This window comes from Fusarium musae, chromosome 3 (genome assembly GCF_019915245.1).
Source record: "Fusarium musae strain F31 chromosome 3, whole genome shotgun sequence".
NCBI lineage: Eukaryota > Fungi > Ascomycota > Sordariomycetes > Hypocreales > Nectriaceae > Fusarium > Fusarium musae.
Window position 1 is genome coordinate 1,709,989 of NC_058389.1, and position 22,547 is coordinate 1,732,535.

Below are 22,547 nucleotides of genomic sequence, written 5' to 3' on the forward strand. Positions count from 1 at the left end.
CGTGCAAACTCTCTTCTTACTCAGTGCCAATTCATTAATTGTGTTCTTCTGTAAGCCTCTAGGCCGAGCGCCAAGCTCATAGGAGCTTCATGAGTCTCGGCCCTGCCAAGATTGGTAGTTGGTGTAAGCTATTGATAAATATAAAAGCCTAAGAGTTAGAAGCTTGAAGCTGTCAGCTGGGTAGTCTATATTTAATAGAAAACTTAACAGAGAGTTTACGTTCACCCTCCTTGTAGCCGTTCAATAGCTTAACTCAATGTAATTAGTCCTGCATCTCCTCTTTGTCATTCCTGGGACAGCTTTGTTCCCAATGTTTGATTCAGGGCTCTCACTGTGCTGTAGTCACTGTTGTATAAAGGAATAAAATCAATGAAAAGTAGTGTATATAGTAGTAAAACTCAACAAATAATCACAACAGCATACCCTAAGGGTTTAAAACCTTCCAGACCTAGAGTCGATATTGTAATTAAGGATAAAAATATCTAACCTTTAAAGAGTGTTATATTATTATAAGTAACTTACTTAATAATATCTGTTTATTAGCTTCTATAAACTGAAATCCTTAAAGTAAATAACGATTTGTCTAGCGTAAGAATTATATAAAGTAAGAAATAGTAAAAGTTCAGTCAGTTTTATAGCTACCCTACAATGTACCGCGTTAAGCATATCCACTATGCACAAAATGAGTGTTCTAAAGGGTAGAAACTTATACCAAGTGTCAAAAAGGTACTGAAGCGACGCAGGCCTGATTCGAACAGACGCCTCCGAAGAGAATAGATTTCTAGTCTATCGCATTAGACCACTCTGCCACTGCGCCTTTTGCTTGTGCTTTTTTCTCCAACTCTCGACAGATGTCGCTGGCGTCACGGCAAACGCCGACCGATGACGATCTTGTTTTGCTGAATCATGACGCTTTTCGACCCAACTCATTCCCAAGCCAGAGCGATTTTTTGAGAATATGAAACAACACGACAGTTTGTTCTCGGGATTGCCTAAATTTGATAATCTCCATGTCTCAGATGTGTCTGCTGGCAGTGCACATGGATGTCTTACCCTGCAACAAGACAGTTTTTCTCCGGCAACCGAATACACTTGAAATTGTCCTTATTGTTCCTGCTGCGTCTAGACCTTTATTGATGAAAACGTTGCCCAGCCACAGCAGATTATCGCAATTTTGTGGTAATTAAACCGACTCAAATTTCAAAACAAAATTCAAGAAGATACCAGGTAAGAATAAGAAATCCAGGTCTCTTGCTAAATTAGGTATACTTAAGTATGGCATCTCTCTAAGTTAAAACCTCAGCAATAACACTTTACCTTTCGCTTAAGGATGCCGAGTCAATTATTTTCATTTCCCTTCAGTTATGACCTAGAAGCATACAACAGATGATTACTTCACGCTAGATGGATATCGAAGTCAATCGATTGTTTTGGTGTTCGCAAGCTACCGGTTCAATATCCAAAGCTCAGTACCTTATATGCGGACCGTCCAAAAACAGTCATATTGCCCAGAATAGCTTGCTGATATATAAGGTTTATTACCTAGGGTAGTGTATACATTATTACTCAGTTGGATTGACCCAGTTCAGTACCTTAGCATATTATCTCTACAAGGTAGAAAAAATGTACGTGAATAATTTCCTCTTAAACTGGCTTGATACTTTCGACTCAGAGAATCATCTGGAGCTCCAAGACCCCGCAGACGATTGCCCCGCGCTAAGGGCACATGCAGAGCTTAAGCCATGTCGCAGTACGATTATGACGGATTGAAAAGAAATATAGTACCAGAGAGAAAATACTTAGATTATCAGACACCCTAAGGAATATTTTGCGCCTAGAATTTAAAAATACATCCGCGAGTGGATTTCCGGTGGCCATGGGCAGATAGAATTGGACCACGGGCAACAGGGCAAATCGCGGCAAAACTTTGTTCCTCTACCCGGCGGGGCGCCTTTATCGGAACTGGCAATTATTTTTTTCTTCCTGCTACGGGACGTTGGCGTACAAGCGTCAAGGCGTATATTGCTTTGAACTCGCAAATCCATTCACCATGCACCACGTCCTGATCGGCGAGTCGTGCTACACGACTTCTGAAGTCCAGAAGCTCGTGCAGCGCATCAATGATCAGAGTCCCGTCAAGGTTGCTAAGCTCACGGGCTCCTGGCAATACTACCTCGACCTCGAGACTGAGGATGCCGCCGTTCTCAGCAGCATTCAGAAGATCCTCGAGGCCATTGAGCAGCCTGCAGATGCTCCCTCAACCGGCGACAACAAGAATGCCATCGATATCTACGTCAGCCCCCGGAACGTTTCCCCGTGGAGCTCCAAAGCTACAAGCATCGCCCTCGTCTGCGATCTCAAGACCGTTAACCGCATCGAACGAGGTCGAGTCATCCATATCGAACTCGAGGATGGTTTCAAGGGAGAGGAGGATTTGAGTTTCCGGGACATCCTGCATGATCGCATGACAGAATTCTTCAGTCTTTCTCCACCAGCCCTCAATACTATGTTCGCTCATGGTGCTCGAAACCCTCTCGTCGTCGTCGACATCTTTTCCGATGAGCGCGGTCCCTTGGCCGCTCTCCAGGACCATAACAAACAGGCTGGGCTTGGCCTCGACCAACCTAACATGGAGTACTTGGTTAAACAGTACACTGCTCTTGGTCGATCTCCTGTATGACTCACAAGTCCGACGTTGAAAATCAATTACTGATTTCAGTAGAACGACGTTGAGCTATTCATGTTTGCTCAGGTCAACTCTGAGCACTGCCGGCACCATGTCTTTAATGCTTCATGGACAATTGACGGTGTCAGCCAGGAGAACAGCTTGTTCGGCATGATTAAGAACACCCATAAATTAAACCCTGAATATGTCATCAGCGCCTATTCTGATAACGCGGCCGTGTAAGTCTTGGTTACACAAATATAATTCCGGTTGGAGATTAAGTATTCGAGCTTGTTTGCTAACATTCACTCGTAGCCTTTCCGGTGACGAGGGTAACTACTGGGCTCCAGACTATTCCACCGGAAGCTGGAAGCTCACCCGCGAGGTTGTCCAGCCTCTCATCAAGGTTGAAACGCATAACCATCCCACTGCCATCTCCCCCTTTCCCGGTGCCGCAACTGGAAGTGGTGGTGAGATTCGAGATGAGGGCGCTGTTGGACGTGGCTCTTCTCCCAAAGCTGGTCTTGCCGGTTTCTGGGTTTCTGATCTCTTGATTCCCGGCAACAAGAGGCCATGGGAGCTTGATATTGGACGTCCCTCTCACTACGCCTCCAGTCTTGACATCATGCTGGAGGCCCCAATTGGCTCTGCTCGCTTCAATAACGAGTTTGGTCGTCCGGCCCTGACCGGTACTTTCCGTACTCTTCTCACCAACGAGGCCGGGTCCGATGCTCCAGAGTACAGAGGATACCACAAGCCAATCATGATTGCTGGTGGTATCGGTAGCGTTCGACCCCAACATGCTCTCAAGGAAGAGAGCTATGTTGAAGAGGGGGCCCATGTTATTGTCCTGGGTGGCCCTGCTATGCTGATTGGGCTTGGTGGTGGTGCTGCCTCGTCCAACACTGGTAGCGATGCGACAGCGGATCTTGACTTCGACAGTGTTCAGCGTGGAAACCCCGAAATGGAGCGACGAGCCCAGATGGTCATCAACACTTGCGTTGCCCTTGGACCAGAAAGTCCAATTGCGTTTATCCACGATGTTGGTGCTGGCGGTCTTTCAAACGCTCTTCCTGAGCTTGTGAAGGACGCTGGGTTTGGAGGCAAGTTCGAACTTCGACAGGTTGAGAGCGCGGATAACTCTATGTCTCCTCTTCAGATCTGGTGTAACGAGGCTCAGGAACGATATGTTCTTCTCGTCAACAAGGATGGTCTCAACCGCTTCACTAGCATCTGCCGACGAGAGCGATGTGGCTTCTCTGTTGTGGGAACTGCCGTTACCAAGGATGAGAGTGGTGTTTCAAAGCTTGTTCTCACTGATCGTGAGCCTACTATTCAGCCTCCCGTTGATCCCATTAACCTTCCCATGGATGTTCTCTTCCCTCCTGGACGACGAATCTCCAAGGACGTTCAACGTGTTGAGAAGAACCTTCATCCCTTTGACGCTGTCAAGAGTCTCACCGAGCACTGCGGCAGCTCTGACATTGGCGATTTGGTCACTAAAGCTACAGAGCTGGTTTTCAACCTTCCTTCTGTTGGGTCAAAGAATTTCCTCATCACTATCGGTGATCGTACTGTTGGCGGTCTATCTGTTCGAGACCAGCTTGTTGGTCCTTGGCAGACTCCGGTTGCAGACGTCGCCGTCACCCTTACTAGCTTCAGTCTTGATGACAAGAAGCGACGTGGTGAGGCCATGGCCATGGGCGAGAAGCCTAACCTCGCTCTCATCTCGGCAGCCGCATCTGCCCGTATGGCTGTTGTTGAGAGTTTGATGAACCTTGGTGCTGCTGACATCAAGCCTGGTCCCGTCAACGGTGATCTCAAGCGCGTTAAGCTCTCAGCCAACTGGATGGCCGCTGTTGGCCACCCTGGCGAAGGTGCTGCTCTTTACGATGCTGTCCAGGCTATCGGCATGGAGCTCTGCCCTCAACTTGGTGTTTCAATTCCTGTCGGAAAGGACTCTCTGTCTATGAAGGCCTCCTGGAAGGACAAGGACACTTCTGAGTCCCATACTGTCACTGCTCCTGTCTCACTGGTTATCTCAGCCTTCAGCTTGGTCGAAGATGTCCGCAGCACTTGGACGCCTCAGCTTCGCCGTGTTGAGGAGGTTGGAGAGTCTGTCCTGGTCTTCGTTGACCTTGCTCAGGGCTTCCGTGCCATGGGTGGCTCCGCTCTTGCTCAGACACTCGGTCAGATTGGTAACGAATCTCCTGATGTTCGCGATGTCCAGATCATCCGTGACTTCTTTGATGCTTTGTGGCAGCTTCATCAGGAGGACATTGTCCTTGCATACCACGATCGTTCTGATGGCGGTCTGCTCACAACTGTTGCTGAGATGATGTTTGCTGGCCGTTGTGGCGCTGATATTTCTCTTGACAACCTTGCTGAGTCTGAGGACAAGGTGCTCGATACCCTCTTCAATGAAGAGCTGGGAGCTATCTTCCAGATCCGCCGAGGTGACGAGATCAAGTTCAAGAGGTGCTTCGCAACATGTGGTCCTCCCCATGGTCTTATCAAGACTATCGGCTATGTTCGCCCTACTAGCAAGCAGTCTCTCCTTGTCAAGTACAGATCAAAGACCATCGTCGACCTGGAGCGTGCCAAGATCCAACAGTGGTGGACCAGCACTTCTTACGAGATGCAGAAGCTCCGAGACAACCCCGAGTGCGCTCAGTCAGAGTTTGAGGCTATTCAAGATAACAGGGATCCTGGCCTACACTACAAGCTCAAGTTTGATCCCGCTGATGTCAGCCTTCCAGCTCTCACAAGCATCAAGAGCCTGGTGTACAAGCCCAGAGGTAAGATCACAAAGTCCTGAACGAATCGGTTACATACTAACATCACGCAGTTGCCATTCTTCGAGAGCAAGGTGTCAACGGTCACGCTGAGATGGCCTTTGCCTTCCGAGCTGCTGGCTTTGACGCTGTTGATGTCCACATGTCTGATATCCTTGACGGCTTCTCTCTAGACGGATTCCGAGGCCTTGCTGCCTGTGGTGGTTTCTCGTATGGGTAAGTAAATCCAATATTGGCGTTGTGCCGGAATTTCCTTGTCCTTGAAGCGATACTAACATCCGATAGTGACGTTCTCGGCGCTGGTAACGGCTGGGCCCAGTCTATCCTGATGCATGACGGTGCTCGCAAGACGTTTGAGTCTTTCTTCCAGCGTCCTGATACCTTCTCACTAGGTGTCTGCAACGGTTGTCAGATGCTGACTCGACGTGAGTTCATATCTTACTCGTTAGTTCTTGAATCATGCTAACAATCTTCAGTTAAGGAGTTGATCCCCGGAGCCGAGCACTGGCCAACATTCGGTACGTCATTTTGCTTGTATTCGCGGCCGCGGAAGCTAACCATTCCCAGTTGAAAACGCCAGCACCCAGTTCGAGGGCCGATACTCGATGGTGACCATCGAAGACAAGTCCGAGAACTCGGTCTTCTTCAGTGGCATGAGCGGATCCTCGTTCCCCATCGTCGTTTCTCATGGTGAGGGCCGAGCAGCTTTCTCCTCTGCCAACGACTTGCAGTCCGTGAACGACTCAGGTCTTATTCCCTTCCGCTATGTCGACAACTACGGCTCCGTTACAGAGAGATACCCCTTCAACCCCAACGGTAGCCCTCAGGGTATCGCAGGTGTGCAGAGCAGGGACGGCCGTGTCGTCGCCATGATGCCTCACCCTGAGCGTACCATTATGGCCGACGTTGGCTCATGGAAGCCTGAGCGCCAGCTGGCTGAGTGGGGACAATATGGTCCTTGGTTCCAACTCTTCTTGAACGCCCGTAAATGGGTTGCTTAAATTAAAAATAAATTTGCTTTTTGGTGTTCGGGTTACTGGGATGTTTATGGCCATGGAGAACGGGATATGAGGCAAGGAAGGTAGAATATTTAGTTTTAACTATAGAAAATTGATAAGAAAGCATAGGTTTTCCAGTTGCATTAGTGATGATCATAAATCTCTCATTTCTTGACCAAAATCTAGATTCACTATACCATCCGAGGGCAGCAAACGAACTACACATGATGAATAGGATTGCCTGCGCTCCTGGCCTGAGCAGCAGTTGCTTTCAAAATCTCCTTCTCCTCTTGACCACTGTTGTCTCCAAATACTTGGTCCATTTCCTCTAGAGATCTCCCCTTTGTCTCAGGAACAAGGAAGTATGCCCAGGCCGCAGCGATGGCACACCAGGATCCGTAAAAGACATACGTGCCAAATCCAATGGACTCCAACATAGGAGGAGTAATGACGCCTACGCATGTGTATTAGTGGCGCCTCTCGTAAGAAAGGACTCTATAAGACTCACCGACAATAAAGTTACAAATCCAGCAAGTTGCAGTTGAAAGGGCTACACCTTTAGATCGAGTTGCACTGGGAAAGACTTCTGATGGCAGGGCCCAACCCAGAGGCGAATACGACACTCCATAACATAGAATGAATATGAAGGCCATAGCAACACATCCCCAGCCAGCTGCTGCGTTGGCCTTCCAGTCGTGGGAGAAGATGCCAACAAGGATAGCCATGATTCCCCACGAAACAGCACCTCCAACACCACCAAAGATGGCTAGAGGACGGCGGCCAACTCGATCTATGATAAAGAAACAGACGCCAACAGCAACTAGCTGAAGAACATTAAAGATGCCAGACATGGTAAGAGACATCTCCTCAGACTGGCCAAGTGACCGGAACAGAGTCGGGGCGTAGTAAATGAATGCGTTGATTCCACTGAATTGTTAGACCAAGCCAAACCTCGGGGAACCCCTTGCTATAGCAAGGTCCTTTTATGGCATATGACTGACTAACCTGAATTGTTGAAAGAAGAGAATTCCACAACCCACAGCGGTTCTTCGCCATGTCTTGGGGCTAAACAGGTCAAGCCAAGTCAAGACTTCAAGCTTGAAGCCCTGTTTACCAGGGTGGCGGCGCTCAAGCACGGTTTTTTGGAATTGCGCCTCAGCGATAATGCCTTGGTACTCCGTAAGGACTCTGGAGTCGTCAGGAGAAAGACAACGCATTCGAGATAGATTGCTGAGAGCATCTTCTGTGCGTCCAACAAGGGCAAGCCATCTGGGTGAGTAAGGGAAGAAGAGGATTCCAACTCCAACCACTGTTGCAGAGACCATTTGAAGACCAAGAGGAAGGCGGAAGGCGATATCTCCCTCCAAGTGGCGAGTTCCATAAGTGATATAAAATGAAACAACTACGCCGGCACAGATAGATATAGATTCGAGAACCAGAAGAGTTCCTCGTAGATTCGGCGGTGAGATTTCGGAGATGTAAAGAGGAGCGCCCTAGAAAGGTCTCAGGCAAGTGCTTCAAGTTGTATGGGTTTTGAGACTTACCAATGCAAGAGTACCGACACCTATTCCGCCAACTGTGCGACCAAGAACGAGCATTTCATAGTTAACGGCAGCAGTCTGAAGTATGGCACCAATATTGAAGATCACAACAACAACAGCTAGGGCCTTCTTTCGGGAGATCTTATCGGCCATCCAGGGCATGAAGAAACAGCCCAAGAAAGCTCCAAACTCCAGCATACCAGTCATGAAGCCCTTCCCAAAGCCAGAAGCTGCTCTCGGAAAGACATCATGGAACTGAGGCATGACGTTGATAATGGAAATAACGCCTTGGTCATATCCAAAGGAAAAGCCGCCTAGTGAGGCGAGAAATGCAGCCCCAAAGACAAAGGGGGACTGTATAACGCCTCGAATACCTCCTGGGCCATAGGCGACGCTATCTGCGAGTCGTGTCGGGAGGTCTGCTGTAGGTACGATGTCGATGTCTTCTATAGTTCCATCATCCTCATTATGGAGAATTTTGTCATCTTTGGAAGGCATGGCTGGCAATGGGGGGAAAAGGAGTTATTTGGAGCGCTGGATATTGGATTACTAGTGTTGATGGAACTATTCGAAACGGTTTCGATCGGGATATTGCAAGCTTTATATACTGACAAGAAGACTACAGTTCTCTATATAAACCTCCGAAACTGCTCAACGGCTGGAGTGGCTGTTCAAATTCTCTTGGCTCCGAGTCCTAATTCAAGTAGAAAGTCTCTGCTCCACGCCCTTAAGCCAAACGCAGATAGTGCCATGACGATTAACTGTTCCCAACGGCGCCACTCGGGCAGTCAAAGTCTGGAGAACGCGAGTGATGACGGGACGTTGTCATGCCGCATCCATGTATGGGGTGTGGCTAGATAGTGTGCGGGGAATAAAGTTCATCATCTGATCTGGGGTATGGTCTGGGGAATATCAGAGAGGATGCAAGGATTCGTCGGTCATATTCTACAGACTTGATAGTGATGAGAGGTCAAGGTAACATTTCACCTCAAGCTTGGGTAGATATTCGCCTCATCTCAATGCTGTGCCCAGTCCTGAAGATTCTGAGAACTTGAATGCTGCGTAGTTGAACTTGAATTCTAAGGCTCTAGATGTACTTTTAGAGTTAGAGATCAAGGTCTAAACCTCGTGGTATTCTTCTCCGAATCTTGATTCTCCCCCAGGACACTAGACCTCGACAGAGAATGATCGACATTTACCTACTCGGCGATATTGCAACACAACTCATGCTCTGGCCTGTAGTTCAATGGCCTATTTTATAGTCTACATTTCCTTCCAATATCGAAAAGCCAAGTTTTAGTCTTGATCAAAACAACTTCCACCCGGGACGTTCCAAGTTTAAGACGACCTTGAACTGAGCTTGGTGGCTGTTCTGGTCTCTTTTTAGAGACTCTAGTGGCCTATACCCATTAACTGTCTTTTGCAATACATTTCCGAGTGACATCGATTGTCTACAGATTGTCAGTTGAAACGACTCGGCATGCGTTTGTGTCACGGCGAGTTATGCGAATAACAGTCGGATACCTCTCCGAACTCATATGAGATATAAATTGTAGCAAGCAGGGATTCGTATGAGGCAATAACGTTCAGAAACTCTATATCTCCTTCTATGGAAATTGGCGGCATTGGCATTGATCTTCGAGAACACGAGCGAATCATACACTACGGAATAAGCTCCAAACAATGCTTCGTTGGAGAAGTTGTCGATCTGCTTTACTATACAAGGTTGGCTTCGCCGTCGCTGCAACGATCGACAAGCTCGCCGCCTATTTCCTAACAAAGATAAGTTGGCTATTGCAACCCTGACCTCGAATTAATGCCCCGGATCCTCGGGGGTTGAGGCTCGCGGCCAGCGCCGAGACTTGCCGAAATGGGCAATACTTCAGCCCTGTTCAAGGTCATAGGCTATGATGGCATCTCTTGGCACGCGCCCAGTTACGGTTTACGGAGCAAGGGGAATATTTGACCGATATCCCTCAGGGAGCAAGAAAACATGAGACCTTGGTGTTAAAATAAACTCAGTAAAAAGGTATCCTAGACTTCTACTAAGTTGCCTAAGTCTTTTTCTCATTTAGGATTGACGTCCTGAGGTTTCTTTCCTTCCCTAGATAGACATCCCATTATGGAAATATATGATGAGGGTAATATCTTGGGCAACTATCAAATCAGGCGCGATCTCGGTTTACACGTATGTTTGGTAAAGGCTTCTTGTCATGGCGTCATGTCTGTTTACATGCATCGATTGACAATAACCAATGGTTCAGATCCAGGGCTGGATGCGACTCTGTCGTAGCCCCGGGACCGTTCCTCCTCGTGGTTTTTCTTTTCTATGCGTGATCCGGTGACTGACAGCAGCACAGACATGTTCGCCTCAAGTTTACGAGTTTGAATAAAATGCAAGTCTTGGCTGCCACATTCGTGGGAGATCAAAGAGGACAATCCATCAGCAGCATCATCGCGGTTTGTCGAAACGCCCAGGACATGAGATAGAGCACAAGACCTCAAAAATCAAGGTTTCTGAAGGCTCAGATAAGCTTAGAGAACCCTTTTGATTAACAGAATAATCAATTGCCCAGCATATAGCAGCCAGACAGACGGTGAATATGTCTTCTGGCATCCATTCATGGTTCTAAGAATAGGTACTCTAGACATCGCAATGAGAGTCTGCGGGATAGGCTTAGGCGTCGAATTCGGCATTTGTTTTAGTTCCTATATGTTTATTGGAAGTTTACTAGTAATTCCCCGGGTTTAATATATCAATTAGTGCGATCTTTCTACTCCGCGGAGCCAAACCGACTCCATTCTTCCCCACCAGGCGTTTTAAAGATCAAGGGCTGTGTAAGTGACTTCTGAAGCTTCGAGGCATGCATGAATGGGCTTCAATTCGATACTCTTGTTCTACCAAGGCCAATTAAACAAGCCACTGCGATACCAATTAGTTCAATGATAGGCTGGACTCAAATGTTGGGCAATCTTTTTCTTGGCCTCTCAATTGGTCTTGTGGCGGATGCTGGCATCGAGTGTTGAACATTACCTGGCTTAGTACCTTGGTATGGCATGAGGTAACGTTGCTCATACAAACAAACAAACAAGCAAGCAAGCAAGCAAGGTCTCAAGACATTTTCGGTCATCCTGTTACCCAATGCTACCAATCTTGCACACATTTGTGTGGTTTTTGCCTAAAACCCCTCTTTTCTGTGTGGGCGGCAACGACATAAGTGGGCGAACCACTGGCTGCCAATAACACCGACATCATCTTTTACCACCGTTGAGACTCCCCCGTTTTCATCCCTCAATTATCCACGCCGTTGGCTCAAAATCATCTCAACTATCTTTCAACCTCCAACAACACATCAACGTCAACATCTCGACCCAAGCTCACTCACCATGGTTTTCCCTCCGCCAAATCGTCGGGCGCAGTTTCGCTGGGGGGTTGAAAATGAGTTGGGCTAACTCGAAAGGATGCCTTTTTCAACCTCGACCACCAATCAACTTGCCCATGTCGCAGCCTTATTCGGTACGAGATACCTTCACATTGTCCTACCTACCCATTGTGGACTCCCATTGTCGGGCCTCTTTAATCTATTCCACTATGCCTCACCTTTCATCTTCCAATCCCTTCCCCGTTTGCTTCATCACCTCCAAACCTTCGCCACCAATCTGCCATCTCAAGCTCATCAATAACTACAGCTATCATCCTCGTTTGGCTGAGAGCGGGGTGTACTAGCCCGCCTCCCGTCGCATTGCAACGCCATTGGGAAATTCGCATCAAGGATTCACCATGGACGGTTTATCAAACCAGGGCTTGGGTCGCGCGAATAGTGACCAGATCGTCGAGAGTAACGAAAACATCGACCTTGGCAACCTCCCACGATTGAATGACCCTACCGACTGGGAGCTAGAGCAGCTAGAGGAACAGCAACGCCGCGGAAGCAGTCTCCAAGTAGCAAACTGGCTCCATCATCAACCAAATTCTCAGCCATCACAGAACACCTTTATCACTTCCCGATCTCTACCTCAACGCCAACTTGATAACCAAAGAGTTATTGGCCGTGTCGATGATGTTCTCCAAGGAGGCCGCAGGCCATCAACTCAGGCAATTGGTACACCAAGTACGACGGGTCCGCACAATCGGTTCTTCATCCTATCGAACAATGTTACATCCATTGATGAACGATTGATGCAAAGACCTAGGCCTTCATCACAATCTTTTCTGCCATTTGGTACCCCTTCCGACAGACAAATAAGATATACCGACAATGGTAATCATGACGAAGGAAGACCTCCAGGCTTAGCAACACCTCAAGGTTCTTCAGCTTTCACTACTCCATCTGGACCGCATACGCGTGGTACTTACAAGCAATCACCCGGTCCGGAATCCCAACAGACAGCTTGGTCGGTAGCCGGCACAGACACATCTTCAGGCTCGAGGAAAGTGCCTAAGCGCCAAAACAGTCGCTCAACTGACGATGAAGCGACTGGCAAATATCAACACGCAAAGCGGTACAGGTCAGGACAAAAGAGCCAATCGGTACACCGTGCATCTGCAGCGTCATCTGGTTCTTCCAGACTTCCCCAGCAAGGCACAAGTGTGCCACTGCAAACCATCGAGGATACACAAGAGTCTCAACGGCAGACTCGAAATCTGCAACCATTGTCAGCTTCCAGTGGATCAAATTCAACCAATGTTCGGAAAGACGGTCTTGTACGTGGGCGCCCAAACAATTTGGTCACGCCTGAGGATTTTATAGGCGCTTGCGAGACATGTTTCTTCTGGCTATTCGAGCCAAAGCGCTTGTCGTCTCCTGAAAGGCATGCATGCTCAGGCCGCAAGGATGAAATATCACACATTGTCACCCACGCCGCCGATCATCATGGTCTTATTCGTGGAAAAGATCCATACTATACTGCTCGCAAATACCTGACAAGTTGTCAAACTTTCGACCCTTTCATCAAAGCGAAAGGAAACTGTGGCAAATGTGACTCATTGCACGAGTGGCAGGGACAGGATTTCTCAAATCAAGAGCATTACGGCAATGCCCTCTGCTTGCGATGCTGGCGCACGTTTGATAAGAAGGGCATGCAAGATCATATGGTTGAACCATTATGTGATTACAATGCGGAGCAACCAAAGGAGAAGAAAGTCTATATTCTATACACCACCTTCTGTTCGGTTACCGTAAAGCCCAGCGGACCTCCTAAAAACATGCCACCACGCAAGTCCAACTATCGAAGCCTGGCAAACAAGTACAATCGCACCAACCCGAGACAGCCAAACAACAACAACAACCAGACACATCGCCGGCCCGCCACGGAACAGCCCACTCGCGATCTTCGCCCTGCTGCATCAAAGGTATCCCATGGACAGGGCAAAGCAAAGGCACCTTCGACATCCACAGTCTCTCCAGCGACCCAGAACCGGCCACGGGCAGAGAGGCCCAACCAGTTTCCTCAACAAGCTACGAGAAATCCACCGAATCTACATGCGGCGCCACCACATCCTTCATCATGGCAGCAACCAAGTGCCCAGCAACCTTCCCAACCGCCAATTGTCCCGATGATATATAACACCTCACCAGAGCTTGTCGCAGGTATGGTGAAGAATATGCGAAGAAACGGGATTCAGGAGGTCACTCAATCTCCCTACTCGCCAGTGAGCCAAGCAACTTCCTTTGGAAGTCGGCAAGGTGGATCTGCCGGTTACAGTTTTCAGTCACAACAAGCGCATCCACAACCTCAGACTCAGGCACAGGCACAGAGCATGCTTCCCCCTTCTTACCCCTACTCGAGTTGGCAGCCATCATTCCAACAGACTCCTTCGCAAGCATTCTCGCAGGACCCATCTCAAAATGGCGATTTCACCCTGCTTCAACCTGCATCTACACAAAGCAACTTGTCACAACAGCCTTTTGATACATTCTTGATGCATAAGACGACTACAAGCGATCGCCAAGGATCACGTATGCAACGGCCAGCAAGTATGCATTCGCCGATCTATAATGATGAAAATAAAATGCTCCTGGGGGCGTGTTTCGACGCTGCAACTGCAGTCCCGAATTTCTTCCAGGACATGACAATGCCATATAATGATAGAGATGCGATAGTATCACTGTCTGATATAGTGTCCCAGGTTCAGTCCACTGCTTCAAGGGTGCCATCTACCGCTGGCGAATCCATGGGGCTCATGCAACGGTCACCCAAGGTCGAGGAGAAACTGTGGCTGGATCAGCAGTATGATGATTTGAATGATATGAACTTTGACCACATGGGGTCTAACCCCGAGCTTCGAGTCACTGTCGAGATGGTCGAGACTCAATTTCATCAACCAGAAGAAGGGCTTCAGGATCTGAAGCCCGACGGTCAAATATCGTCCTTGCTCCGCAGTGCTCTAGAACAGGATTCAGGTTACCGCACCCAATCAGGGATATTCGATGGGGACCCAAACACCATGTTCAAATAAAGAAAAGCTCGAAGTAATCCTTATGACCATCATTCGTTTGTTTTCCAGCAACCTTCTTCCCTTACTTTTCTGTCTTTGTTGGACATTTCCTTGGCTATTTTCTTGGTTGTGCGGGGAAAAAAGATGTTGAAGCATATATATCATATACTTCGAGGGCATCGCAGTTCTTTTGGTTCTTCTATTCTTCTGGTCGATAGACCTACTTTTATATCTTGGTTCAGTATCTATGTCACGGCACAGGCGTGTTGCGGGTTACGAGGCGCTTTTTCTTAACGATTTAGATGAGTTTGGACACGACCTCTTGATGAGATTTCTTTTATATGGCATGGCTCGCGCCAGTATTCCCAGACTAAATTGTTTCTGTTCGATTGTGTATTGTTTTAGCCATGCAATCCAGATAACGCCAGATAAAAAGTAAAAGGTTGAAAACTTTGCTCCCAGAGTCCATATTGAACAGTGCTTCATGCCATTTTAGTCCCGGGTATCAATCTCCAGATCCAGTTGCACACCATTCGAGATGCCATAATCACCCAGGGTGATGTGGTCTTTGAATGGCCTCTCACTCTGTCGCTTCAAGATGATCTGGCCAGGGTCACGACCGATTCGGGCGGCGACCATCATCTTCAGCTGACCAACGGTATCAGACTCCAAGCAGGGTACAGCAGCTTTCGTACCAAGTCGATCGTTGACGTTGACGATGATCATCTCCTCGCCTGCCTGAGCCACAGGAGCTTTGGGCTTCTCTTCCTTCTTTTCCTTCCTCTCCCTCCTCTGATCCCTATCGCCATCTCGCTGTCTGTCCCGTCCTCCATCACGGTCATCTCGACGGTAGTTCCGGTCCCTGCCATAGTCGCGATCTCGATGTCGCTGCGGTGACCGCCTGCGGAAGTCACGGTTTCTGTCGTTGTCTCGGCGCTCTCCCTTCCACTTGAAGCCGCTTGATCCTCTGGGTCTTCGCGCTGGTGACCGCGATCGATCTCGGGGTCTGCGTGGGGGCGAATCTCTGCGGTCGCGGTTGTTGTTGCGATCGCGCGACCTACTACGGTCTCTGCGCTGGCGACGTTCGTCATTCTCTCTGTATGTATCATCGCGGCCTTTGCGGTCGTCCTTGTCCTTGGGAGCAGGTGATCTCGAGCGAGCTCGGGGCTCCGTTGGTGGTGAGTCTGTCATAGTTGCGAGCTTGCTGCTATATTGCGACAGCTTTAATTCTTGCAGAGGCGGTGCTGGTTGCAAAGTTTGGTGTACGCTCTTTAACCCTCTATATTACTCCTGGATGCAAAGACGGGAATAGAAGCACTGAGGCTGGATGATTTTGAGATGTAGGTAGGAAAGTGTTGAAGAGGCTGCAGTTGATAGCGACGTCACGACCTAGCTTTTCGAGAAAGAGAGGGGTTCCACTTTTTAGCAGCTCTAGAAAAGATCTGGAATTCTCCCTGTGACAATAACTGGAGGTAGCACCGGTTTTATATTGGTACCTCTTAAAGTCCTAATGTTAGTTGCCTCCCTTAAATACTTATAGTGCTGGTACAGTTGTTGAGTAAGTTTTTATATACAGACGAGTATATACGCTGCCTGGAGTTGTTCTCAACGACTTAGTTTGATTTGCTGGACGCCTGTACTATAAAGGCAAGACTAGCACAAGTCTTTCATTTAAAAAGCATATTAACCAGCAACACATCACCCCATTGCCATAACCGAGTTTTGCTAGTCTGATATCGCCTGACACAATGCTGTAATAAGTCTCGGTACCTGCGGTTTCCTTGATACAGGTATATATAACAATTTAGTTCAGGGTAGGTAAAAACCACATGCTACTATTACATATATTTGCGATACTAGGTACTTAGAAAAAGCCTTGCAGGTAAGAAGACTATGATATTCGACTCTTTTCATGACCTAATATGATGAAATGGTATGGTTATTCGAGACAACCGATCTTTGATATTTGACTGTCAGATGTATTGTTTGTCGTTTGCCATCACCGGCCCCAGTTTGGTCATCACAGGTCAGCCATACTATGTCCAGAACCTTGATCTCGATGCGCTGGCATGCGGCTCGGGATTCACACAATGCAATTCACGAGGGTAGGTATTGGCTTGCTGGTGGCACATGTTCATATGCAGCGTAACCTCGTATTGATGACTGAAGGCAAATACGCAAAGCCTCTGGGGCTTACTGGAACTTACACTTGATGCAAGCGATTGAGTGTGCAAAGCCGCTGTGTTTCTTCGTCTGTAGGGCCTGGCACACTTGACATAACAAACAAACTTGTTTGCCTGGCATCGAAGTTAGAGTCGATATCCGTTGCTACGGAGAAACCTTGACGTCAACGCAGTTCTAAGAGCCAAGTCCGTCATTGCAGGGCTGAGTATCACCATTTCAAGGACCAGTCATAGCCGAGAAATTGAGGAACGGAAAGCTGCCGCTTCAAGGCACGCGACCCGCATATTGCAGCGACGACTACGCCCCATTGGGAGCAAGAAAACATCGGGCTTTCGTACAGAGTATAAGGTAGGGTGTCAAAATAGACTTAGCAAAAAGCCCCCTAAGCTTAGGCTAGCTTTACCTACTAAATTATATTCATCGCTTAGGGCCAAGGTCCTGGGTTTTCTTTCCCTAGTGCGCATTGACGACGAGACAAGTGCGCTACACCAGAGAATCCTTTTTGCGTGGTCGTCGCACAGCGTGGCCACGTATGGTAGTGATGATTGGACGCGGTGCAAACAACACATCGCAGCGGTGAGGACGACGCAGACAGACAGACAGACAGATAGACAGACGGACGGACGGACGGACGGAAATAGAAGCAGACCAAGGCATTCGAAGAGCCTACATGTACCTGTACAGAGTTATGCAGTGATGCACCATAGAGTGTGTACAGTAGCACATGGCACCCACGATACCCACGCGAATCCGGGGCGGGTAATAGCCGATCAGCGCTGACATCCAGGCTCCAATTCTTCATAATGACCGGGCCTTATTTTTCCAGCTCCAGGGAATTTAGCAGAATGGCGTACCCCAGCCAAGTGTTAAACGACCGTTGTGGCAGAGTTTCAGTTCAGCGGAGACAAAGGTAGAGGAGCATAAAAATAAAAAGAGCACAAAGAATTCATAGGGAAGGGAGAACAAAACAGCCTGACAAGGCATTGTTGTTGGGAGAGATGCAGCTAATGGATGCTACCTAAGGTAGCGTACATATTGCGTGTACTCGTCGTTGGGGGCTGTGACTAACACAAAGAAAAGCTGTTCGACTCAAGTCTCGAGAGAAACGCAATTACATAGGTAATTAGACGTTCATCTAACTAATTCTCATTGCAGTAGCGCTCAAGTTCTCAACGGAAGAATGATCGACGGTCTTTCAATGTTCTTTTGCAGCTTGGCGCTATAGCTTGCCTTGTGACATGTGTCTTGGTGATGTCTCTCGGCGAGTGTCGGTTAAGACCAGTTAAGGTACTAAGGTAGGCGCCAGGCACAGGCCGATGCAGGTACCGCGGGTACCTTTTATGGTGGCCAATCAGCCAATTGTGGGAAATTATGCAAATTTTACTTTTTTTGCGCTGTTGTGAAAGTGCACGACAACGACCAGCGAGTCACGCATGACCTCCATCCAGGGCTGGGCTACCTACACTTGAGAAGTGAGGTCATTGATTGGACTGATAAGATTGGACAGAGAGTTGCAGACAACCAATTAACACTCAATTCACCTCTAAAAACGCCTTTCCCACTACCGTCTCCTCTACCGCTCGTGGCCCGTCAAGCATGAGTAGCGGCAACGAGCGCCACCTTTTCTCCAGAAATTATTAATGACTTTTTAAGGCAGAGCGTCTTTTTCTCTTTAATTCCCTCATCTCCCAGTCATTGACGCGATTTGAGTGGGCTGCACAATGATTTCATCGCCACTCAACAATCCTCGTCGCCTGTCTCTGGTGGTAGCCAACGGGAACAATGCCTAACTATTGCCTAGAATGCAGAGTTTTCTTCCCATCCATCCATCACACGGGAGACAAGGGTCTCAGATCCCCGGCGAAACCCTCTTTGTGCCTCCAGAGTATCAAATTCTGCCGCACAAAGCGTTAGAGAGCCGAGAGCCTGGATGAATGTCATGGCCCGTGGCCCATGGCAAGGGATTCGAATAAAGGGTCTAATAAGTAGACATGGCCTAGGCCCAAGTTTCAGCAAACCAGATAATGACAGGCCTGCTCGGTCAGACTACCTGAAGCTGTCAAGCAAAATGCGCTGTAATTTCCCTTGAGGAGCATGACAGGCCTGGTCAGGTCACAAGTACTTGAGACATGACCGACGAATAGGGGTCTGTCCGTGTTACATGTACTAGTTTAATGGGCTCCAGCCTAGTCAGATCCCACCATCACCAAACGTCGCCTGCGCTCTGGCTCTGCCTTGGTCTTGGCCTAGAGTCAGGGTGCGTGCTAGTGCGTGCTGCAGAAGCTGACAGTTGCTGTTTCTCTGTGTTGTTTGCTTCTGCCCTCAGGTTCCTCGTAGTATTTCAGGGACCCTCCCCCCCCGACTTGTAACAAGCCACCCTTCTACGCTTCGAAACAAACTTGTTCTCGGTCCACAGGCTTCGTTGGCAGAGTCTATCTCGCTCGTACATTTCTTCGCTGAATACATATATAAGTTACTTTACTTATTAGCTTGTGCTTATCGCTGCCTGGATACAGAGCATCGATCTGTTCTCACTTCCAACTCGCTCACTCACTTACACCAACCGCAAACGCTTTGAAAGCACTTACACAACAAACAAGATGCATTTCTCCAAGCTCATCCTGGCTGTTCTGCCTGCCTTCGCTCTCGCTAACGAGGGTACCACCACTCACACGTCCACCGCCGTCGTTACCAAGACCTACTATCTCTCCCAGGTACACACAATCACCGCCACTGGTGTGAGCACCACTGCTGTCGAGACTTCCGTCGAGGTTACTTCCACAGCTCTCGCTGAGGAGACCACCACCTTCTGGCCTGTTTCCCAGAACAACACCACTCCCGTCTCTACTCCCAAGGCCTCTAACACAGCTGGTACCACAGGTGGTTCGTCCGAGCCCTCTGAGGTTCCTGGCAACGCCGGATCTGCCGTCGCCGTCGGCAAGTTCGCTGTGGTCGGTGTTGCTGGTATGGTTGCCGCTGCTCTTCTGTAAGCGCGTTCTGCATGGAATGAGGTTTCTTGAGAATCTCACGACTGTCGACTTGCTTCAATGTCGACAACAACCACTGTCTTCCATTTCTTGTCCATTTACCTTTTATACCCTGGCCACCAGCGCGGCCTATTCTTTATGATGAAACGCCACGATACCAACAGCAGGCCGACGCTTGTCGCCTGCTTCACCCTTGATGAGTTTTGAGACTCTGCCTCCTGGATAGCTTGACTGCTTCCTTACGCTTCATCACGCCCACTCCATTGACAAAACACGCGGGCTTTCAACTCTTGCTGTTTCTTTCTTCCCTGGTGGCATATACCTAGCGCGTTGACTGCGCTGCGCTTGGTTCACCCTTTCGAGTTGTGTCTTGTGTTGAAGGGTAGCCGTTGATGTCCCCAAGCCTGTTGACCTTCACCATACATATCACCATTCCAACTTTCCTCACTTGAGGCTATCACTCCCAGGCTTGGTAACCACTCACTGGCTTTGAGATCATATCCCCTTTTCACCACGACAACTGGTATATGCTCCTGGCTGGAGACCCCTTTTACCACATTTATTCAGTCAACATCTCTTCACTCGACTCTGCTGCCCTGTAGAGAGTTGTTTCCAAAGGGACGGGGACGACGTCGGCGACGTGGAAAATAATCCATATTCACTTCAGTAACTCTGCTTCTCGGATGAACTGGTTTTACTATACTTCTCTTTTGGCGATACCCCCTTTTTACGACGGCGTAGGTGATCCAGGATCTAGCTCTGCTTGATCCTCGGAGGATGGTTTGCAGCTTGGAGCATGGCTTTGATTTAATTCGGAAGGGGTGGGATACGATTTACATGAATAAGGAGGATTGGTGAATTTTTGAGTGTCCGACACCGGACCAACGATGATGAGCCACGATAGATGGCTAGTAGATAGTATGAGAGCAATAGACTTTGTCACGCTCAACGATGCTTGGACCTTGCGTGAAAGTGAAGACGGGAGACCAGGTGTCGCCAAATTCGAAATGGCGTGGAAACCAAGGTCCGGTGACTAATTTGAACAAGCACGAAAGGACTAGCAATTTTAGCCAGGGTTCTCTAACTAAGGTATCTCTGTCCGTCAAGCGTTACTCTATAAGTTGGCTGAAACTCGTATGCACATGAGAATTGATACCAGAATCTGGTCCTTGACTGTCGGGAAGTCAATGAATAATTCCACAGACTTCAAAGTTCCTAACCGATGATTATTCCCTTCCTTCACCTCGCGCGATATCCGTGGACCGTGACGGGAAAAAGAAAATGGAGCTGAATTAGTAGGTATGTAAGGATAATGGGATGGCCTTTCATTGGCCTATCACTCGGATGCGGCCCGGGATGTGCGGGTCTCATCGGCCTTTGCCCCCGAGTCTAGGAATTTGAGTTCTTTGAAGCTGCCGCTATTTTTTGAAGTCTGCTTCCCCATATCTTCACGAACGCCCAACGGCCTTCTTATTTCTCATTTGTCTTGTTCTTTCGGAGAGGTAGAAGTCGTTGCTCTTTTGTACTCTATAATGGCTTCTCTTGCTCCATCCCTCAAGAGGGCACATGCCCCTCTTCGCAAGGCGCTGAGCGCTACGCCTACACTAAGGACCTTCGCCACTGTACCTCCGAGTGGCAGCGAGCCCGGCAAACCTCGACGAAAGAGTTATTTCAAGGACACAGCAGTCTCAGACTTCTCCGATTTCCTTGCGACGTCGTCTCCAGCCCAGCCATTGTCTCCAGCAGAGGCTTACTCTCTGAAGACCGCCGAAGTCGGCCCTGAGGGCAAGAAGCGAACCATCACACGACTGCCAGAATGGCTCAAGACACCGATCCCCGCCGGTAACGATAACTTCAAGAGCATCAAGAAGGATCTACGAGGATTGGGATTACACACCGTCTGCGAGGAGGCTCGATGTCCCAACATTTCAGAATGTTGGGGCGGTTCAGATAAGAATGCTGCAACAGCTACTATCATGCTTATGGGCGACACATGCACCAGAGGATGCCGTTTCTGCAGTGTAAAGACAAATCGCAACCCTGCTGCATTGGATCCTCATGAGCCCGAGAACACCGCGGAAGCCCTGGCCAGGTGGGGTCTTGGCTATGTCGTGCTGACCAGCGTGGACCGTGACGATTTGGCAGACGGTGGTGCGAAACATTTTGCTGAGACAATCCGAAGAATTAAGCAGAAGAAGCCTTCATTGCTCGTTGAAGCTTTGACTGGCGATTTCCGAGGAGACTTGGATATGGTCAAGGTCGTGGCTGAGAGTGGACTTGACGTTTATGCGCATAATGTTGAGACTGTTGAGGACCTCACTCCCTATGTGCGAGACCGCAGAGCTACTTTCAGACAGAGCTTGTCTGTGTTGAAGCATGTCAAGGATGTTATGGGCAAGGATGGTCCTATTACTAAGACCAGTCTGATGCTTGGTCTCGGCGAGCAAGAACATGAGATCATGGCTGCGCTAAAGGGTAAGACAACCTCTACAACAATATTATGTAACTCAACTAACAGTGATTAGAACTTCGAAAGGCTGATGTTGATGTTGTCACATTCGGTCAGTACATGCGACCTACCAAACGCCATCTGAAGGTCGAGAAGTACGTGACCCCTGACGAGTTCGAGATGTGGCGCAAGCGAGCTCTGGACATGGGTTTCCTGTACTGTGCCAGTGGACCTCTAGTGCGTTCTTCATACAAGGCTGGTGAAGCCTTCATCGAGAACGTCTTGCGCAAGCGCTCCGGGGAGAAGGCTATGGCCAGTGGAAACCTTGGCCAAGCCGTTGCTCTCGACTCAACACAGTCGACGATCTAAACAGATCATTTTACTCCTATTTTCACCTCAAACACACCACACTACACTGCATAATTATGGGCTATGACCGTATCGGAAGGCGTTTTGGAATAGGGTCAGATATTCAACTAGAAAAGCATA

General features: G+C 48.6%; 6 protein-coding genes and 1 non-coding gene across 7 annotated transcripts; 4 read left to right on the forward strand and 3 right to left on the reverse strand.

Annotated features, from left to right (window-relative positions):
• Positions 1-735: 735 nt before the first annotated feature.
• Positions 736-817, reverse strand: J7337_003995. The gene has a single exon. It is a non-coding gene; the product is annotated as a tRNA-Ser (tRNA).
• Positions 818-2,050: 1,233 nt separating this feature from the next.
• On the forward strand, positions 2,051-6,461 carry J7337_003996 (uncharacterized protein; the record flags this gene model as incomplete). The annotated part of the gene is made up of 7 exons (XM_044821701.1): positions 2,051-2,674; positions 2,723-2,904; positions 2,981-5,463; positions 5,514-5,676; positions 5,746-5,885; positions 5,937-5,978; positions 6,028-6,461. 7 exons carry the CDS (start codon positions 2,051-2,053, stop codon positions 6,459-6,461), a joined length of 4,068 nt encoding a protein of 1,355 aa, XP_044683034.1.
• A 215-nt stretch (positions 6,462-6,676) lies between these two features.
• Positions 6,677-8,497, reverse strand: J7337_003997 (uncharacterized protein; the record flags this gene model as incomplete). The annotated part of the gene is made up of 4 exons (XM_044821702.1): positions 6,677-6,912; positions 6,967-7,385; positions 7,464-7,951; positions 8,003-8,497. The coding sequence occupies 4 exons, from the start codon at positions 8,495-8,497 to the stop codon at positions 6,677-6,679; spliced, it is 1,638 nt and encodes a 545-aa protein (XP_044683035.1).
• Positions 8,498-11,780: 3,283 nt separating this feature from the next.
• J7337_003998 (uncharacterized protein) lies at positions 11,781-14,459 on the forward strand (the record flags this gene model as incomplete). The annotated part of the gene is made up of 2 exons (XM_044821703.1): positions 11,781-13,959; positions 14,122-14,459. The coding sequence occupies 2 exons, from the start codon at positions 11,781-11,783 to the stop codon at positions 14,457-14,459; spliced, it is 2,517 nt and encodes an 838-aa protein (XP_044683036.1).
• A 471-nt stretch (positions 14,460-14,930) lies between these two features.
• Positions 14,931-15,629, reverse strand: J7337_003999 (uncharacterized protein; the record flags this gene model as incomplete). The annotated part of the gene is made up of 1 exon (XM_044821704.1): positions 14,931-15,629. The coding sequence occupies one exon, from the start codon at positions 15,627-15,629 to the stop codon at positions 14,931-14,933; it is 699 nt and encodes a 232-aa protein (XP_044683037.1).
• A 3,593-nt stretch (positions 15,630-19,222) lies between these two features.
• Positions 19,223-19,612, forward strand: J7337_004000 (uncharacterized protein; the record flags this gene model as incomplete). Its single annotated transcript, XM_044821705.1, has 1 exon — positions 19,223-19,612. One exon carries the CDS (start codon positions 19,223-19,225, stop codon positions 19,610-19,612), a length of 390 nt encoding a protein of 129 aa, XP_044683038.1.
• Positions 19,613-21,141: 1,529 nt separating this feature from the next.
• On the forward strand, positions 21,142-22,427 carry J7337_004001 (uncharacterized protein; the record flags this gene model as incomplete). Its single annotated transcript, XM_044821706.1, has 2 exons — positions 21,142-22,084; positions 22,135-22,427. The coding sequence occupies 2 exons, from the start codon at positions 21,142-21,144 to the stop codon at positions 22,425-22,427; spliced, it is 1,236 nt and encodes a 411-aa protein (XP_044683039.1).
• Positions 22,428-22,547: the final 120 nt, after the last annotated feature.